A 20,444-nucleotide genomic window follows, 5' to 3' on the forward strand; every position below is an offset into this window, starting at 1 on the left:
TTTGCCCCATGTCCTTGTGTGGGTGGCAACACATGTGCAAAGAGAAGAGGAACTTTTCTGACAGCTCTTGGTCCAGCCAAGAGACAACACAGGTGAAAGCTTGAAGCCCTTCAATGAAGAACATCCAAAAACATGGTTCAGATGTGTTTAGATTAAGTTATCCTGACCATGGAGCCCCCCACAGCTCCTCACCCCAACCCACCAGGCAAGGGTTCATCCACCAGAGGAGGCTGGGAAGGACAGGTAATGCTAAGTGCTCCAGAAGAGCCCATCTGGACACTCTTTCAGCATAATTAACACACAGCTAATTCCAGACTTCTTCTGTCTCCAAAAGGGACTTATCTTCAGGGTGTCACACAAAAAGTGCCATTTTGGAGTAACAGCTGCAGAATGGGTTTTGCTGTGCAATGCATCAAGCAGAAAAGTCCTACATGCTTTCCAAAAGCAGGATCAAATAAACCACTTCAGCCACCAGGGCAGAAGAAGAAAGATCATGGATGGAACCTGAGCAGTCATAAGCATTCACAGAAGGAAACCAATTCCATCTCTTAGTGCTTTAGGTCATGACTGAGGATGTGAAGGTGGCACAAAATGAACCTGATAAGCAAAGACATTCAGGGTAAACGGTCCATTTTTGCTATCTGCAAAACCTTACAGAATCATTTTGGATGGAAGAGACCTCTAAGATCATCCAGTCCAGCCACTGATGGCATTGGTGCCAAGGCCACCCCTGCCCCATGTCCCTCAGCACCACATCTACACAGCTTGGAAACCCCTCCAGGGATGGGGACTCCAGCCCTGCCCTGGGCAGCCTGGGCCAGGGCCTGACAACCCTTGCCAGCAAGAAATGCTGCCCAAGATCCCATCTCAGCCTCCCCTGGCACCACTGCAGCCCATCTCCTCTGGTCCCATCCCTTGTTCCTGGGGAGCAGAGCCCGACCCCCCTGGCTCCAACCTCCTCTCAGGCAGCTGCAGAGCCAGCAGGTCTCCCCTCAGCCTCCTTTGCTCCAGGCTGGACACCCCCAGCTCCCTCAGCTGCTCCTCCTCACACCTGTGCCCCAGACCCCTCAACTTCTACAGTCTGAAGTCTCTTTCTCCCACTAGAATGCCTTCTTGTACAATGGTGACAGCATTGGATCTCCTCAAGAAATCCAGGAAGTTGATGAGTATGCACGAAGGAGGGGAAAAAAGAGCTTAGTCCACAACAAGCCCTTGTGTCACACACACCAGGCTGGGCTGAGGAAGGACAACTTCCTAATATTTACAGCATCTACAACAATCTTCTCCAATAGTGTGCATTACACACCAGGAGGAATCACTGTGTGCACACTGGTGTAACCATGGTTACTAAAAGGGTGTGTAGTGATGGGAAAAAGGGGAATGTTTTCAAGCTGAAAGAAGGGAGATTAGATTGGATATATGGAGCAAATTCTTTGGTGTAAGGGTGGTGAGACCCTGGCCCAGGTTGCCCAGGGAAGCTGTGGCTGCCCCATCCCTGGCAGTGTTGAAGGGCAGGTTGGATGGGGCTTGGAGCAACCTGGGCTGGTGGGAGGTGTCCCTGCCCATGCAGGGGGTTGGAACTGGATGATCTTTAAGGTCCCTTCCAACCCAACCCAATCTGTGATTCTGTGTCCTTATTTCACACAGGTTTGGGTTAGGGGAGTTTCTTCTCAGTTGGCAGTAAAAAAGGTTCACAAGGCACAGATATGGAGCCTTCTCCTGACATGAGGCCATTACTGCTCCTGCAGGCATCTCCACTTGCTCTTGCTGCCCCATGGCCTGGTTGAAAAGTAAATTCTAAGGGCATTGAGTGGAAAAAAAAACATATAAAACTTAGTTAAAGAAAACAAATTAAGTCTTTCCCCTGAGCCCTCTGAAGAATGTCATTTTACCTGCATGACCACCTACAGAGCATGAGACATAATACAAGACACATACCTTTCTCAGCAGATCTTTCTCCTTGGTGTAGCTGTCTTCCACAACCTTCCTCTCCCCATGAGCTCTTTCAAGCTCCAGCCGAAGATGCTCCATCTCTTCTTGCAAGCTGACCAGCTGGTTGCCATCACCCTGGTGACTCTGCTGATACTGTAGGAGTTCCTTCTTCAACTTTTCCACCTCAGAGGAGTGGGCAGATGTGAGTGTAGAAAGCTGCTCGTTCAGAAGTTTGTATTCCTTGTTCTGCAATGGAAACAGAGAAGAAATAAAGACAAAGAGAACGGTCAATGCATGGACTGATGGACTACAAAAACAACTGCCACAAAGAGACCTGTACAAAGAGGAACCTCATGATTTTCAACAAGAGCAAGTACAGAGTCCTGCACCTGGGGAGAAGAATCACCAGGCACCAGTATAGATGAGGGGTTGGCCTGCCAGAAAGCAGCCCCATGGAGAAGGACCTTGGGGTCCTGGTGGACAACAGGTTACCCATGGGACAGCAAGGTGCCCTTGGGGCCAAGAGAGCCAATAGTATCCTGGGGTGCATTAAGAATGGGGTGGCCAGCAGGTCAAGGGAGGTTCTCCTCCCCCTCTGCTCAGCCCTGGTGAGACCACATCTGGAGGATTGTGTCCAGTTCTGGGCTCCCCAGTTCCAGAGGGACAGGGATTTGCTGGGAAGAGTCCAAGGGAGGCCACAAGGGTGATGAAGGAACTGGAACATCTGTCTGATGAGGAGAGGCTGAGAGACCTGGGGCTGTTTAGTCTGGAGAAGAGAAGGCTGAGAGGGGACCTGATGAATGTCTCTCAATATCTGCAGGGTGGGTGTCAAGAATGGGCCAGTCTCTGTTCAGTGGTGCCTGTGACAGGACGAGGGGAAACGGCACCAAGTGACAACACAGGAAGTTCCACCTCACCAGGAGGAGAAACTTCTTTGCTGTGAGGGTGACAGAGCCCTGGGACAGGCTGCCCAGAGAGGCTGTGGAGTCTCCTTCTCTGGAGACTTTCCAGACCCATCTGGACACGTTCCTGTGTGACCTGCCCTGGGTGCTCCTGCTGCAGCAGGGGAGTTGGACTTGATGATCTTCAGAGGTCCCTTCCAACCTCTGTGATCCTATGAAATCCTTAGGCATGATGGATAACAAGCTTTGGGATAGTGAACATTTCCATGCATACGCTAATCAAGCTCATAAAGCTCAAAACCATTTCAAAACTTTGAGAAAGCTGAATAATATTTTGGGAGCAACTGCACAAGCTTTTGTTAAATGGATGTTCCACTTGAAGCAAAAGCAAACAATGCATGAGAGTCTGGAAACCACTCCAAAATACCTACATCTTATTACAGCTCTCAAACAATGTTACTTAATGCTATTACTTGGCAGTTCTTTTTTTGAGGCTGTAATATTGGGTTTGCAGTTTATCTTTTCTTCCTGACTCCTTTGCCTGCAGGAGCCTGTGGTGACAACATCATGTAGTGTAATTGCAGCCTTGAGCACCAAGAGCTCCTTAAACCCCAGCTTTAAGTCACACGTCACCTCAACAGTCTTGGTTTGCTGAAATTTTCACTCTTAAAGCACTTGGCAGGGATTTTCTTCCCAGTTTTGAGACCTGATAATGCAGCAGCTCTGATTTTTGTGCTTGGAGCCAGCACCGTGCGCTGGAGCCCAGAAACCCCCCGTGTCCTGGGCTGCATCCCCAGCAGCGTGGCCAGCAGGGCCAGGGAGGGGATTGTCCTCTCTGCTCTGCTCTGCTGAGACCCCCCTGCAGGGCTGGGGCCAGGGCTGGGGTCCCCAGCACAGGAAGGACATGGAGCTGCTGGAGAGAGTCCAGAGGAGGCCCCGGAGATGCTGGGAGGGCTGGAGCAGCTCTGCTCTGGAGACAGGCTGGGAGAGTTGGGGTGTTCAGCCTGGAGAAGAGAAGGCTCCAGGGAGACCTTAGAGCACCTTCCAGGGCCTGAAGGGGCTCCAGGAAAGCTGGGGAGGGACCTGGGACAAGGGCAGGGAGGGAGAGGACAAGGGGGAATGTATTAAAACTGGAAGCTTTCCTCTCATCATCCTCTCACTGAGCAAAGTCTTCAGCCAGCAAGGTGGAGACCCAAGAATCCAAGAGCAATCTGTACTTCCATGGTGACATTCCACCTTAACAAGCATCTGGCCAGCAGCAGCAGAAAGCTGCCACCACCATGATGACATCCTCCCTAGACATCATGGGGAAGATAAAACCCTTCCTGGGCAGACAACTGAGGCAAAGCAGAAGCAGGACCACGCTCGTCCCAGTGCAGTTCAGGACTTACCTGCTCATCGATCTTCCTTTGAAGCTGGACCACCTTGTTCTCCATGCCAATGTTGAGCTTCTTCAGGTGCTGGGCTGAACGGGCCTCTATCTTCAGTGCCTTCAGCTCCTGCCTGGCCTTCATGCGGCGGTAGCAGCACTGGAGGACAAGGGTGGCCCCCCTGAGCCTGAGGAAGCGCGTGCGGGCCAACCAGCCCCGGGCGTACTTCTGCAGGATGGTGGCTTTGTGCTCTGCCAGGATCTGGAAAAGATGGGCAGAAATGGGACCATCAAGGGAGAAGAGGCTCCTGGAAAAGCAGCAGCAAGCCCAGGTTTGGCTGCAACATGGCACTTGACACTTCCTTCCCAAAGAACCTTCCCAAATGGTTTCTCCTCCAAGGAAGAGTGTCCTGGTAGGTGTGGGGCGTGATGGCTGGAGATAAGAGGCTGTTATTTTGCATCTTCTTTTAGAGATGGGAAGGGGTCCTTCAAACCCAACTCCTGGGGGAGGTTTCTCTGGTAACTGCACTCAACTGGTGCAGGCAGAGCACATCCAGGAGGTCCACTTCTCTCTAAAAAGAGTCAACACCTGCTCAAGGCCAGTGAAAGGAGTGAATTTGATCCTGGCTGGTGAGGAGAGGACTGGATGGGGACAGAGGAAAACCTGGACTCAAGTGAGACTTCATGGACCACCTGGGAATAGCAGACAGCTCCACAAGATCCAGAGCTAGCAGAATAAACAGCTGCTAACAGACACACTGAGGAACCAACTTACTGTCCCTTCAGCATCAGATACAACTCACACCAGACTAGGTTTGTAAATGGTTTTTATCCCTGTCTTCCACCTCTGCATTTTGAGAATTTAGACTGCAAATAAATGCTGTCCTGGTGGGACTTCTTCTCATGTGGATAACCTCCAGATAAACTCTGGAACCCTTTCACTACACTCTGCAGCCAGTTCTTCTGCATGACTCAATTTCACCATTATCTCCAGGAACAGGCTGTCCCCTCTGACTTCTCTGAGTATCCCTGTGACAACAATCAGGCAGAAATTTAAGGAATGCCTAAGTAAGGCTGGACCTAAAGGGCTGGACAGAAGACTCCCCAAAGCTGTCCTCAGTTTCCTGACAGATGATTTCTCACCCTATCACTTGTTGTCATCAAAACCCCACTTCCTTGCTTTCACCTCCTGGTTTAACACAGAAGGCTAAGGGAGAGTACTAATTAAAGAGGGATTTAGATCAATGAATGACTTGATGCCTTCCTTGACAGACCCTACAGGTCTTCCTACCATACTGGAAATAGCACCTAAAGCACCATTTCAGTTTGCCAGGGCATGAGTTAGACCAAATGACACTTTCACAACAACTCCCAGCATCTGAATCACCAACTTCATTCAGCAGGTCTACTGAGGTGCTGCTGCCAAACTCATTTTTGCTTGCACAGCTTTAAATGGCAACACTTCCCATCAATGTGTGGTCTCCTGAAACACCAGAGGCTTTGTAAAAAACTGCCACAAAAATATATCATCATGCTGTGGCAGTGAAGGTAAATATAATAATCACAGAATCATTGAGTGGTTTTGGTTGGAAGGGACCTCTGAAGATCATTGAGTCCAACCCCCCTGCTGCAGCAGGAGCACCCAGGGCAGGTCACACAGGAACGTGTCCAGATGGGTCTGGAAAGTCTCCAGAGAAGGAGACTCCACAGCCTCTCTGGGCAGCCTGTCCCAGGGCTCTGTCACCCTCACAGCAAAGAAGTTTCTCCTCCTGGTGAGGTGGAACTTCCTGTGTTGTCACTTGGTGCCGTTTCCCCTCGTCCTGTCACAGGCACCACTGAACAGAGACTGGCCCATTCTTGACACCCACCCTGCAGAGATTGAGAGACATTCATCAGGTCCCCTCTCAGCCTTCTCTTCTCCAGACTAAACAGCCCCAGGTCTCTCAGTCTCTCCTCATCAGGCAGATGTTCCAGTCCCTTCATCATCCTTGTAGCCTCCTTTGGACTCTTCCCAGCAAATCCCTGTCCCTGTGGAACTGGGGAGCCCAGAACTGGACACAATCCTCCAGATGTGGTCTCACCAGGGCAGGAGAACCTCCCTTGACCTGCTGGCCACCCTGTTCTTAATGCACCCCAGGATACTATTGGCTCTCTTGGCCTCAAGGGCACCTTGCTGTCCCATGGGTAACCTGTTGTCCACCAGGACCCCAAGGTCCTTCTCCATGGGGCTGCTTTCTGGCAGGCCAACCCCTCATCTATACTGGTGCCTGGTGGTTCTTCTCCCCAGGTGCAGGACTCTGTACTTGCTCTTGTTGAACCTTATGAGGTTCCTCTGCTCTACAGTCTGTCTAGATCTCCCTGAATGGCTGCACAACCTTCAGGTGGATCAGCCAATTCTCTCAGCTTCATGTCATCAGCAAACTTGCTGAGGACACACTCTGTCCCCTCATCCAGGTCCCTGATGAAGATGTTGAGTAAGACTGGGCCCAGCAATGACCCCTGGGGAACACCACTAGTTACAGGTCTCCAACCGGACTTTGCACCATTGATCAAAACCCTCTGGGCTCTCTTGTTCAACAAGTTCTCCATCCATCTCACTGTCTCTTTTTCCGACTCACTCTTCCTGAGCTTATCCACAAGGATGTTATGGGAGACAAGTGCCAAAAGTTTTCAACTAAAAGACTCTTCTTATTCTTTTCTAAGGCAAAGACACCCTGTGGAGTCATACCTTCTGATAAGTCCTCCTGACAAACATGCCCCGAGCAAAAGCCTGAATGGTGAGGGTGGCCTTGCGGACCTTCTGGAAAGCGCGGAGGATCCGCAGCATTCGGTACTGCTTCTGGAAGGTGATGGCAGCTCTTGTCCTCCTCAGGTGCTCAGCAAGTCTAGAAGGACAGGAGAAAGGTTAGCAGTAAAAATGAACTCCCACCTTCTTTCTGGTGCAGTAAGTTTGAAGCTGCACAGGGAGAAAAACCTGTCGTCCCCAAGTAGCTTGATGGTATTCAAGGAAGACCATCTCACCAGCAGGGTTAAGACAAGGAGAGCTGATATCTGGTCTCCAGTAGAATAATGGGAGTCCCTGGCAGCCAGGAGAACTGGAACCAGAAATCAACACACCTCATTATTCCTAAAGCATTTTAAAATCCAACTATTTTCCAGCTTTTCCCTTGGTTTGAACTCTCTGCCTTATGTTCTTGGGCGACTCAACACCCAGGTTGGCTGCATCACTTCCTAACTATAAAAAGCAAGACATGTGGGGTGTCCAGCCCCTCAGTGAAAGCAGCTGCCAGTTGGTTTGATATTTCAACTGGTGTGCACTGGTTTGGCAACATTGATGAGCAGAGCCCTGAGCAATTCACAGAGAGTAAATAATGAGGGACATGGTCAACCCTGTGTCGTGTTGCCTCCACTCTCCAACCGGCTTCTTGTTCAATTTGCTACTTCACAGGTAATGGGCAAATGCCCATAAAACTTCCATTTCATTTGATAATGAGCTGGTTTGGGTGAATTGATGATGAATTTCTTAATCATGTCTTCTCCGCACGAGAAGACAGTTTGATCCACTTGGTGAAAAGCAGATCAAAACTAGGAGAGCCATCTCGGATTGGTTTGTACATTCTCTTGATCCTCCCTCCTCAGAGGGATGGTTGGTTGATGCAAAGTCAACTATAGAGTCCAAGCCTGCAGGTGTGCATGGAGAGCCCACCAGAGAGGTGAAAGTTAATCTCCAACTCTCCCATTTTCTTAACCTTCCTCTAATTGCTTAGGTCTCATTTGCCTGGTCTTCAAGTGACCTCTAAGACTGTCGAGACGAACCTGCAGCCATGAGCCTAGAAGAAGTACGTGGACTTTTAAGGACATGAAAAAAATCGGTTCTCAGTTTGAAATAAGTGTCACCAAACTGCCCAGCTTTGCTTATTTGAGACCTTCTCATCCCTCCAATCTCCAAGAGGCCAATCGCTTTCACAAGAGCAAATAACACCACAAATTCTATCTCTGATGTTCTTCCAAAATACAGTATGGTTTAGAGGTAACCCTTGGAAGGAACATGGATGTTCTTCACATTTGGTTGCTTTCACAATTGATAGAAACCAGCGTTCATGCAGCAATCAGGAGTGCAATGACAGTGCAGGAGCCTTGTAGACAGGCAGCATCTCATGGTGCCCAAGCTGCAGAGTTAATTGGGCTGCAGATCTGCCCACTTCTGATGGGCAGATCTTCCTAACTCCAAGCCAAGCAGAACATTGCTGCTCAAAAGCAAGCAACCAAGCTAACACACCACAGCTTCTCTAAGCAGAAAGGAAGGGAAACAAAGCCAAAAGGACCTAAATCACCTCCTTGTTCCTCTCTGTGAAGTGCCTGAGGCCAGCTTGGCCAGATGAAAAAGAACGGTAGCGTTTCACAGGACTAAGGGACACAAGATCATGGGTTGGGTTGGAAAGGACCTTCAAGATCATCTAGATCCAACCCCCCTGCATGGGCAGGGACACCTCCCACCAGCCCAGGTTGCTCCAAGCCCCATCCAACCTGCCCTTCAACACTGCCAGGGATGGGGCAGCCACAGCTCCTCTGGGCAACCTGGGCCAGGGTCTCACAAAAAATATCTCAGAGTACATGGGTCATCTGATTTGAGTCTGTCTGCTCTAACCCTGGCCCAGCACCTAGAAATTCAATCAATGTGGATATGAAATCAAATTGAGACAAAGAATGTTGATCTCTTGCCCCCAGATAAAGCTGGGGAGAGGGGCCCGGAATGAGCCCTGACACCTTCATCATTGTGGTGCCTTCATGGACAATATGGCTCTTGTCTCCATGGGGCTGGAAGACAACAGCCCACGCAGAGCATTTTCAATGTTTCTCCCACAAAACCCTCAGTTTAAGGTCCACGAGATGGAACAGATTGAAACTACAAGTGCCCAGAAGTGCTTTTATCCATTTGTCTTCCCCTCAGAGGACTTCCCAGGACCCACCTCCGTGCCAGGTGTCCACGTGTGTGTCTCTGGATGAGGATGGCAGCTTGTCTCAGCCTTTGGTACTTGACTCTCTGCAGCCAGCCCCTCACTGTCTTCTGAATCATGATTGTGGCAGCTCTGAACTTATCTGCTCGTAGCTTCTCCAGATATGCCACCTGGCCTGCACGGAAAAAGATCTTGGTACGTCCAAACTGGAACTTGTCTGGATCCTTTTCAAAAGCATAAAGGAAACTAAATTTAATTATGGCAAACATTATTTATTTATTTATTTATTTCAGTCTATGTTGCTTAGTATAGATTAAAAAAAAACCCACTTGGAATCAAATTCATCAACTCACACCTCGTATTAATTGGATGATGAAGTTATTAGGAGGCTTCAGACTACCTGAGCTTCTATATATTGAGTAATGAAGCACCTGGATTCCATCTGAAATTCCATATATCTACACAAACTGTGAATATTTTGAGTTGTTTTTTTCTTAGATGAAAAAGAAAATAGAGCAATGCAACACCAGAGGACTTCCAAAGAAGATTTCCTGCTCCAAAAGATGAAGGCTTACACTGCAGATGGTTTTGCAGCCAAGGGAAAAACTTGGTGGACAAGGAGCAAGGAACCCAACTGAGACACCTCCTCAAGATCTCGTGAAGAAACCAGAGATAAAAACTTACAACCTGGCTAAGATGCTGTGTGGACATTGGTACTTGAAAAATACAGCACATGGGATTGAGTAGTTAAGGTTTTGTTGAAGAGAGGTGGCAAAGGCTTCTTACTTGCTGAAGAGAATAAAAGTTCCAATTTATAGGATTATTTCTCTACAGATTGGCTACTGAAAGTCCCCCACACCTCAAGACTGGGTGTTTATTGCATTTCCCTCATTTGTGCAAAAAGGCGTTTAATGATCACTCATGATGTTGGCCTAAGCTGGACTTCTAAATGGAGCTCCAGCTCCAGCAAGCCAAAACCAGGAAGGATTGGAGTGGATTCATTTTCTAAACATGAACCATTGTTCATGTAGAGCTAGTGATGGCCAAGTCTGGGCTTGACCAGCACACAAATGGTATGTTCAGCTTGACTGCAACCAAGAGATGCCGTGTCATGCCTGAGGATACCTCCCTTTGGACAAAGGCCCAGGGTGCCTCGGCTGAAGAGGGACCTGCATGAGCAGCAGGTTAATTAGGAGCAAAGAGAGCAATTCAGCATCATAAAATCATCTTGGCTGGAAGAGACCTTGAATATCATCAGGTTCAACTATTCCCCCAGCCCTGCCCAGGCCACCCCTGCCCCATGTCCCTCAACACCACATCTACACGGCTTGGAAACCCCTCCAGGGATGGGGACTCCAGCCCTGCCCTGGGCAGCCTGGGCCAGGGCCTGACAACCCTTGCCAGCAAGAAATGCTGCCCAAGATCCCATCTCAGCCTCCCCTGGCACCACTGCAGCCCATCTCCTCTTGTCCCATCCCTTGTTCCTGGGGAGCAGAGCCCGACCCCCCTGGCTCCAACCTCCTCTCAGGCAGCTGCAGAGCCAGCAGGTCTCCCCTCAGCCTCCTTTGCTCCAGGCTGGACACCCCCAGCTCCCTCAGCTGCTCCTCCTCACACTTGTGCTCCAGCCCCTTCCCCAGCTCCCTTGCCCTTCTCTGGACACGCTCCAGCCCCTCCATCTCCTTCTTGTCCTGAGGGGCCCAGAACTGACCCCAGAATTTAAACAATATCAAAGCCACAAGTTTCAGTGCTATAAAATCCATTCCCAAAGATTTGGTCCCAGCTCACCTTAATGAGATCTTCCAGGAGGGTCTGACAAATCTGCTTCTTGTCGTTCTTCGAGAGGTCTCTCTTTTTCATAAGAACACGATACCTGTTGAAGAAGTCATGGTAGGACCATCTGAAAGTAAAGCAGACACAGGATTAGTCTGCATGCCAGGCACTATCTCCTTAAAATAAAGCCTATGGAGTCCTAGATGAGTCAAAACACAGACCTCATGTACTGAGGGATCTCTCACCACTACTCTCAGCCTGTATAATCATAGAATCATAGAATCCTAGGGGTTGGAAGGGACCTCGAAAGATCATCTAGTCCAACCCCCCTGCCAGAGCAGGGTCACCCAGAGCACATCACACAGGAAGGCGTCCAGGCGGGTTTTGAATGTCTCCAGCGAAGGAGACTCCACAGCCTCTCTGGGCAGCCTGTCCCAGGGCTCTGTCACTCTTACAGTAAAAAAATTTTTCCTGATATTCATCTTAAACCTCCTATGCTCCAACTTGTATCCATTACTCCTTGTCCTATCACTGGTCATCACCGAAAAAAGCTTAACTCCATTGTCTTGACACTCACCCTTTACGTATTTGTAAACATTGATGAGGTCACCCCTCAGTCTCCTTTTCTCCTAACTAAAGAGACCCAGCTCCCTCAGCCTTTCCTCATCAGGGAGATGTTCCACTCCCTTAATCATCCTTGTGGCTCTGCGCTGGACTCTTTCAAGCACTTCCCTGTCCTTCTTGAACTGAGGGGCCCAGAACTGGACACAATACTCCAGATGTGGCCTCACCAATGCAGAATAGAGGGGGAGGAGAACCTCTCTTGACCTACTAACCACACCCTTTCTAATACACCCCAGGATGCCATTGGCCTTCTTAGCCACAAGGGCACACTGCTGCCTCATGGTCATCCTCCTGTCTACCATGACCCCCAGGTCCCTTTCACCTACACTGCTCTCCAGCAGGTCAGCCCCCAACCTGTACTGGTGCATGGCGTTTTTCTTTCTTTCTTTCTTTCTATAAAGCTAACCAAAAGAAGAGGTCACCCCAAACTTGACTCTCAGTCCCAACTCTCCCTGACCACCAAACACCCTTATCAGTACCTTTCCAGCCTGGAACAGAAAGGCCATGGGTCACACCTTGTTTTCACTTCTCCTCATGTGCTTCCCAAGCTGCTGCCTTGTACAAGTCAAATGCAACAACACTCTTCCTTTTGGAAAGGATTTGCTAACTTGGAAGAGATCATGGACCTTCAAAAACATTTTCAAAGGCAATCTTGATTAAGACAGTGAAGAAGGACTCAAATAGAAACTCTTCCTTATTATGCTTTTCCAAACTCTGCTGAAGATCAAGTTGAACCAATTCATTCACTAAATCCACTCTGGTCTGTGGCCAAGAGCCTGAAAACACACATGAAACCTTCGGACACTAGAAAGACAAAGCAGCCACTTGGAAGATGCTTCACTGTCACCGGCAGAGAAGTTTCCAAGCACTTATGACAGGAACTAGAGCACTTCATCTTACTGTTAAGAAAGATCATCTCCTGCCACCACTGCTAGATACAGAGCCTGCAGACTGGGTCCTGAAATTAGTCCAGCATCTGCCAAGTTTCAGTCTTCTCCACATCAACACAGTGAGTTACAGACCCCTCAAAACCGGAGTTTTTAATTAAAACCATCAGATTTTTCCAGCACTGCCAAGTGGGGCTGTTGTTACTCGAAAAAATAAGAATAACATAGGTCAAATGAGAATGGGGAAGGAACTGAAGAGATTTTACTTCCTGCTCTCACTCAACAAAACCATCTGTGAGCCTGATCCTCACCCATCTGGGTGTTCTGGCAGCCAAGATAAGGATACACTGGATGAAGAGCAGCCACACAGAAAGAACTCTGCCCAGCTGCCCCGTGCATGACTTGATTTTCATGGTATTACATCAAATGCTTCCTATTTTTCTACTTCCAGGCATTAAGAGAGGGGGAAATTGCAAAGGGGCAGAGTGGTGCTTGTGACAGGTCCTTACACTTGGCCAGTTCCTGTGGTGGGGCTGGGTGAGAAGCCACACCACCTGAGGACTTGCCACATTCAAGGTTGCCATCTGTATAAAATACTTCATCTCTACTTCATCAAGGGTGGTGAGACCCTGGCCCAGGTTGCCCAGAGAAGCTGTGGCTGCCCCATCCCTGGCAGTGTTGAAGGGCAGGTTGGATGGGGCTTGGAGCAACCTGGGCTGCTGGGAGGTGTCCCTGCCCATGCAGGGGGGTTGGAACTGGATGATCTTGAAGGTCCCTTTCAACCTTCACCATTCTATGATTCTATAAGGCAACTTCCAGAAGGCTGGAAGTTGGGTTATTTGGCAAGATAGATGTGCCAGAATAAAACATTTCTATCCAAATACATCACCAACACAGCTTCACATCACGTCAGAAAATGCAGCAGGGGAGGAAAGGCAGTTGATTAAATACAATGTTCTAATTAAAAGAACACAGTGGGGGGGGGGGAAATGTTTACAATGAGAGAAAGGCAAATAAAAGCAAAAAATGGACTGCTAAGGATTGCAAAGTGCTACATGATTCCTGTATGGACACTCTGCACCCAGGACACCATTTCCAAAGAATATGAAAATGGCAATATCTAGAAAAAGTTCTTCATGTTGATCCTGAAGAAAAGGGTAAGATGTGTGGGTGTTGGTCTTTTCTCCCAAGGAACAAGGGATGGGACAAGAGGAAATGGGCTCCAGTGGTGCCAGGGGAGGCTGAGATGGGATCTTGGGCAGCATTTCTTGCTGGCAAGGGTTGTCAGGCCCTGGCCCAGGCTGCCCAGGGCAGGGCTGGAGTCCCCATCCCTGGAGGGGTTTCCAAGCCGTGTAGATGTGGTGCTGAGGGACATGGGGCAGGGGTGGCCTGGGCAGGGCTGGGGGAACAGTTGGACTGGATGTTCTTAGAGGCCTTTTCCATCTTTAAAATTCTATGATTATAAGAAATAGTATTTGTTGAGTGGCCCTTGGGGGCTTCCAGCCATGGCCATGTCCATGTTGTGTGGCAGCATCCTGAAAACCATTTCATTTTATATGTGTGAACAAGTTGAGTGAGACCTTCCCATAATCTCTCCTCCAACCTCCTCTCAGGTCTCCCCTCAGCCTCCTTTGCTCCAGGCTGGACACCCCCAGCTCCCTCAGCTGCTCCTCCTCAGACTTTGGCCTTATTTGGGTGCTTTACACAAAGCTACAAGTGGGTGCAAAACAAAGATGCTGCTCCTGCTTTAAATGGTGGGGTATGAACCCCGGAGTTGTCCTCTTGCTGCAGAGCCAGCTGGATTAATTACACCTTTGTAATTAAAAGGAGGGCTCAGCCAAGAAATCAGGAGTGAAATTCTGAAAAGCATCTCTCCAAGCAGGCAGCAACTCCCCAGAGTATCTCCAACCTACTGTTGAAGGGTGATTCAGCAGCACTGAATGAAAAGTTGAAAGGAGTTTCACAAGAGCTTGATGCTTTTATGACTGAACCATAACAATAGTTGCTTTTGGTGGCACAGAAGAACCAAAAGCAAAATCCTTCCATTAAAGGTAAATAAATTAATCACATCTCATCACCCCAGACCATCCTAGTAACCATGTGCTGAGCAAACTTGGCTCCATGCAAGAAATCCAGTTGGTATAATCCTCTGAAAGGATCAATATTTTAAGGAATTAAGAACTGGACTAAACTGATCTTTCTAGAGGAGCTGAAGCCTGTTTGGGGGGAATGCAGATTGAATATTCAAGCCAAGATTTGGCATCCAATTATTTTAGAAACTGTAGCTCAGGAAGAACATTTCTCTTGCCTTTGTTTGCTGCAGCAGAACAAATTTGCCTTTCAATTAGCTCAAAAACATGCAGGCTGGCATGGCTTGAAATTATCTGGAATATATTCAAAGAGCAGAATGAGGAGGGAAAAAAACGTCTCTGTTTACATATAACCTTTGTTGGGAGTGGATAAACTGAACTGGTGGTGGCCAAAATCACTTCTAGGTTGTGCTTCCCTGAGATGGCTGCAAAACAGCTAGAGGCACTTGATTAAAAATGATTTGATATCCAAGGATGCCCATGATACATACGAAAGACGAATGTGTCACGTGTCTGGAGTTCAGCAGCTGTGGTTTCACACTGAACTGACACAAAGATGCTGCACCTGGCAGCTCCAGCAACCAGAGGAAACCACCAAATGCCAATAATAATAATAATTTAAAAAGCTATTTCATAGATAATAAAAGATCTCATGGAACCTGCAGTGACAACATTATCTGGAGTGACACCACAATGGGTGACCACTGCTGTTATTGCCACTGGAAACCACCAGAAGCAGCAAGAAAAAAGGAGAGTTTTGACAAAATGCATGTTAAAAACTCGTTTTAAGGAGTATTTTGTTATTAATAGAGATCTGCACCAATTAATTCTCTGCAGACTCATCTTGATGTGGCCAATTCCTACAAAGATGAATGGTTTTATAGCACAGAGACTTCTCCCATGCTTTATCCATGGAAGCTGATGACAGATTTACTATCTACACACTTCAGACAGTCCATTCATCACAGTCACTTATGTTCAGGATAACAAATACATTTCTCAACTGCTGTGTAACATTTCCAACCAAATGATACATTTTCAATTAACTGGAGACAGCAGCAGAGTGCAACCTGCCATGGAAATGAGAAAATAAAACCAGGCATGCCCAAAGCTTCATCTTTCAGCAGGAACATAATCGTGTCTTGCAGGGGATGAAGAACACTAAGAACTTATTAAAACTGGTTCTTTTTCTCAAAGGAACCAGGTAAAAATTGTTGACATCTCAAGACATTCAGCTTCTCAGCCCAACCAGCCCCCAGCTCCTCAGCCCAACATTCAGCTCTTCAACTCATAAAGTAACAGTGATGGAGAAGCATGAAATAAAGGCAGAAAGTGGCTTTATCCAGAGATCTCTGACACAAAACATCACCCTCAGAAGTTACTCTTGTCACACTACACTGGAAAATATTCAGATCTAAATACTGTAGATGAAAAGAAACATTTTCTCCTCTTTCTATAATCATACTTCTCCCAAGATAAAACATGTTGAGAATTCCCTCTTGCTCTCAAGCCAAATTGTTTACACCCAGGCAAAGCAAACTGCACAAAGATCAAGTTTCCTTTTGTTATTTTAAGTGGTTTCAATTTCTAGCCTTCACAGGGTTTAAATTTGAAGCACTGACCCTTCCACTTGCTGTTAATCAACCATTATAACCCTACTTGCCTGAAAATAAAACAGAAATATGGAGGAATAATCAACACTGGCTGTGATGACACCTGAAACTAATCCCATGCTCTGGAAAACTAAGAATTAAAACATCTATAACATTTCCCATAGAATAAGATTCTGTGGAAGCAGCTTTTGCCAAGCTGGCTTAAAAAACCCAATCAATTCAAATACACAGTTTATTCCCAATCCCTCAATGAAATTGCCCAGTTCCTGGGTCTGGCTTTTCAAGATGGGTATTTTATGACCAAGGAAAGGGAAACACTCCCAAAACCCAAAGTGAGTAACTTATTTCATGCAGAGCTGTTGCCACATGCAATTATCTTCTACAAACATGACAATAAATCTGCCCTTGGAGCTTCCACACACACTGGGGAAGGTCACTCTGAAAGGCTGAAAAAGCTGTTTGCACCCTTGTTGGTTGGGTTTGGTTGTTTTTTTTTTCCCCTGGAGGAAGAAAAAAAAAAAAGCTGACAAGTTGCAGTGATGGAAGAGTTTTGTGTTCTTAAACATCCTGGGAGAAAAAAAAAAATAAAATGAAAGGATCTCATCACCAGAAGCACATAAGCAGAGCCAAAGGCATTCCCTTTGGAGCCTTCAGGGTGGAGAGGTCTTCACACCAGTCAATTGTTTGCCAGAAATAGATCTTGCCCGGTCTCCAGGTGCTGTAGTGGTTTCTCCCCTCTGTCCCCAACCTCCCCAGTTACTAATTATACCATGGCAAAATGCTTCAAGTTTTTAGGACAATTATGAGTGGAAAGGAACAGGGTGTCTCGGCAGCTCTGCTAAGACCAGTAGCAAAACCTTCAAGTCAGAGCTTCCCAAACCTCCCTGAGACCCAAAACTGCAGAGCCAGGAGCACCCACTGCACTGGGGAACAAAACTATTTGCTTAAGGAGCATAAAACTGCATTTCTCTGGCTTTTCTGAACAAAACCATAGCAGCTTCACTGCTCCAGGGCTTTTACTGCAAGGGGACAGACAGGTGGATTTGAACCTGCAGCTGCTTTAATTAAAATGATAATTTTAATTTTTTTAGTTTTCCCTCATGCCTTCGAGATCATGTCATTTAGGAGCAACTTAAAGATACACTTTCTCTTTCTTTTTTTTTTTTTATTTGTGGAGTCAATTCTACAAATGCCTTGAAGACTTGAGAGATGGGAGCCAAAGGTGGGGCTGGGCCTTCTAACAAGACCAGCAGCCCCCAACAGAAGGACCTAAATCTCCATTCACCTCTCTGCCACCTCCCCATGCTGACAGAGGAGAAGAAACAAAGTGTTTTTTATTAAGTTCTTTTTGTCTTTTTCCCTCCTTCAGGAGCTGAGCTCAACTGGTCAGGGAGATCCCCAGCACCAGTTTTTGCCTATCCATGGAGGTCACTGACTGGTACTGACTGGTAGAGGTTTCCCATGGGTCCCCATCTCATGGGGTGGAACTTTTTACCAGGGGCTGTTGCAGTAGAACAAGGGGTGATGGTTTTAAAATAAAAGAAGGGAGATTCAGACTAGAGAGAAGGAAGATGTTTTTTATGATGAGGGTGGTGAGAGGTTGTTCAGAGAAGTGGGAGAAGCCCCATCTCTGGAAACATCCCAGCTCAGGTTGGACAGGGCTCTGAGCAACCTCATCGAGGTGCAGATGTCCCTGCTCACTGCAGGTTGGACTGGATGGCCTCGAAAGGTCCCTTCCCACCCAAACCAGTCTGTGATTCTATGATTCCTGTCCACACATGGGAGTTCCCACCAACTGTCAGAGGCAGCCGAGACTTCCAGCTTTGAAGCAGATGAGGGGAACCAACAGGCAGCTCCCCCCTCCCCAAAAACCTGGGCAAGGAACTCCTCATGGTGTTCAGCACCATGCTCAGCTGCCTCTTTGCTGAGCATATTTAGAACTCCTTTGTTCCCCACAAAAAGCCTGATGGTTCTGCTGACATGAACACAAAGCTGCTTGGCACTGAAACACAACGGGTGCATTTTTAGAATCACTTGCCCTTGTCTTCAGGGCTTATTTATAGTTTATGTTTTCTGATTTATTTGGGCCCTAAAAACCTCTTTGCAATATTCTATCACCATCAGCAAAAGCCACACCACCCATAACCTTCCCTTTTGGAAGATGCAAGACTCTGAAGGTTAGTGTGCTTGGGATGTGTGGGGGGGAAAGGCTGCAAGAATAACTTACAACCCTTCTTTTCTTTCTCTGCAAGTAGAATCAACATTTTTTTTTTGGGGGGGGGGTTAAATTCCTATTGGAAAAAAAAATAATAATAAAAGGAAAATAAACTCTCCAGTGCAAGGAGATTTTGGATGGGGAACTTCAGGCCAGCAGGGAATAAGTCCTCTAGGGCAACACCTGGAAAATAAACGGATAAAAAAGGGGAAATAAAGGGGAAATATATATATTTAAAACCTGTTTGTTCTGAAAATGTTGGTGTTTTCTTCTCCCTCCCTCAGCCCAGATAATGAACTTGGAGCACGATGGTACAGCCAATTCCCAGCAGGTACCTGGAGGGGAAGCCAGCAGCACTGATGCGGATGGTCTCCAGCACTCCACAAGCTCTCAGCTGCTGCACTGCTCTCCTGGGATCAAACCTGCAGTGATAGTGGGGAGAGAGATCAGCAGAGGGAGAAGGAACCCACAACATCCCTCCAAAGCATCCACGAGAAGGGTTCTGTTGGGATCCTTGGCAATGTATCTCATATCGATCACAGTGCATGGGTTTTCCATGGATCCATGGATTTCTAACCCTAGCAAACCTCAGGATGACCATACACAATTCCCATGCCTTGCTTTGGGAACAGCCTGCACAGATGTCCCATGTTGCCTCTCTATGCCACAAGACACTGTGTTCTTCAAGTGGAAGGGACCTCACTACTCCCCTATTAATGATGCCAAGAGGTACTGAGACATTGCCCCCTCCCTGGAGGTGCTGAAGGGCAGGCTGGACAGGGCTTTGTACAACACCTAGTGGGAGGTGTCCCTGCCCTTGCAGGGGGGTTGGAACTTGATGATCTTCTAGGTCCCTTCCAATCCAAACCATTCTGTGATTAGGTAGAAGTTCTTTACTATGAAAGTGGTGAGACACCGGAACAGGTTGCCCAGGGAAGCTGTGGCTGCCTCATCCTTGGAGACACTCAAGGTCAGGCTTCATGGGGCTCTGAGCAACCTGATCTAGGTACAGATGTCCCTGCTCAATGCAGGGGGTTGGACTGGGTGGCCTTGAAAGGTCCTTTCCCACCCAAACCAGTCTGTGATTCTACTCCAGGGACAAGGTGATGACCTGCTGCAATTAGTCTCCATAGCCATGATCTTCCCAGCTATGTAACTAGGACAAAGAAGGGCAATGAACCAAACCTTAGTATTTCTGCAGCTATAAGGGCAATTCTATTTCCAGAAAGAAATCCAACTCAACAGCAAAATAAAGCTGATGGATTCAGTTCCAAACTAGGAATCAGCAGGTCCCACAGGTTTGCACACCATTCAGTTTAGCAAGAACAGTGGTGCTCATGTCCCAGGCTGAGGACTTTGTTAGGTGTCATGGGGAAATTCAAGGTATTTCTGCTCTCAGACCTCCTCTTTAGAATCACAGAATTGTTTTGGTTGGAAAAGACCTTTAAGATCATGCAGCCAAACCATTCCCCCAGCCCTGCCAAGGCCGCCACTAACCCATGGCCCTCAGCACCACTTCTATACAGATTTGATATCCCTCCAGGGATGTGGACTCAACCACCACCATGGGCAGCCTGGGCCACTGTTTAATAAACTCTTCAGTGAAGACATTTCTCCTCAAATCCAATCTCAACCTCCCATGGTGCAAGTCTCCACTAACCCATTACAACTGTCACCAGGACAGCATCCATGCTTCTCATCTTCATTTTTTCATTTCTTTCTCTGCTACTTTTCATTGTAACTACTTAAATCAAAGTGATTCAAGGCTGAAACTGTACAAAGACCCTGTCACTGCACAACCAGGCTGCTCAGTGTTAGCAGAGACCTATGAATCATTAGGACCTGCATTAGTCTTCATTCCACGGGCCCAAAAACCACAGCATGAAACCCAAAAGAACTGATTCCAGAAAACCATGAGGTCCTTCCAGTTACAGGAGAAACAACTCAAAGAGGACAATCTCTTGAGCAAGAGATGTCATCATGTGGAAGACATTTGCTTATCATAGTTTGCCAACGACACCCAACTGTGTGGTGTGGTCAACACGCTGCAGGGAAGGGAGACCATCCAGAGGGACCTTGACAGG

The 20,444-nt window shown here is 47.6% G+C and overlaps 1 protein-coding gene and 1 long non-coding RNA gene across 3 annotated transcripts in view; one reads left to right on the plus strand and one right to left on the minus strand.

Moving 5' to 3' along the window:
* Window positions 1-20,444, plus strand: part of LOC127395475 (uncharacterized) — a 308,391-nt gene that overhangs the window by 100,102 nt on the left and 187,845 nt on the right. The gene's annotated exons all lie outside the window — the stretch shown is intronic.
* LOC127395437 (unconventional myosin-Vb-like) overlaps window positions 1-20,444 on the minus strand; it is a 129,314-nt gene that overhangs the window by 29,994 nt on the left and 78,876 nt on the right. For both annotated transcript variants that reach the window (XM_051642441.1, XM_051642440.1), the window contains exons 17-22: window positions 18,696-18,782; window positions 10,947-11,058; window positions 9,174-9,385; window positions 6,932-7,088; window positions 4,226-4,465; window positions 1,939-2,178 (exon numbers count right to left, since the gene is read on the minus strand). In XM_051642441.1, the coding sequence (XP_051498401.1) occupies window positions 1,939-2,178; window positions 4,226-4,465; window positions 6,932-7,088; window positions 9,174-9,385; window positions 10,947-11,058; window positions 18,696-18,782 (1,048 nt within the window). The remainder of the gene's footprint in view (window positions 1-1,938; window positions 2,179-4,225; window positions 4,466-6,931; window positions 7,089-9,173; window positions 9,386-10,946; window positions 11,059-18,695; window positions 18,783-20,444) is intronic.

The sequence above is a fragment of the Apus apus genome, chromosome Z, assembly GCF_020740795.1.
Source record: "Apus apus isolate bApuApu2 chromosome Z, bApuApu2.pri.cur, whole genome shotgun sequence".
Lineage (NCBI taxonomy): Eukaryota > Metazoa > Chordata > Aves > Apodiformes > Apodidae > Apus > Apus apus.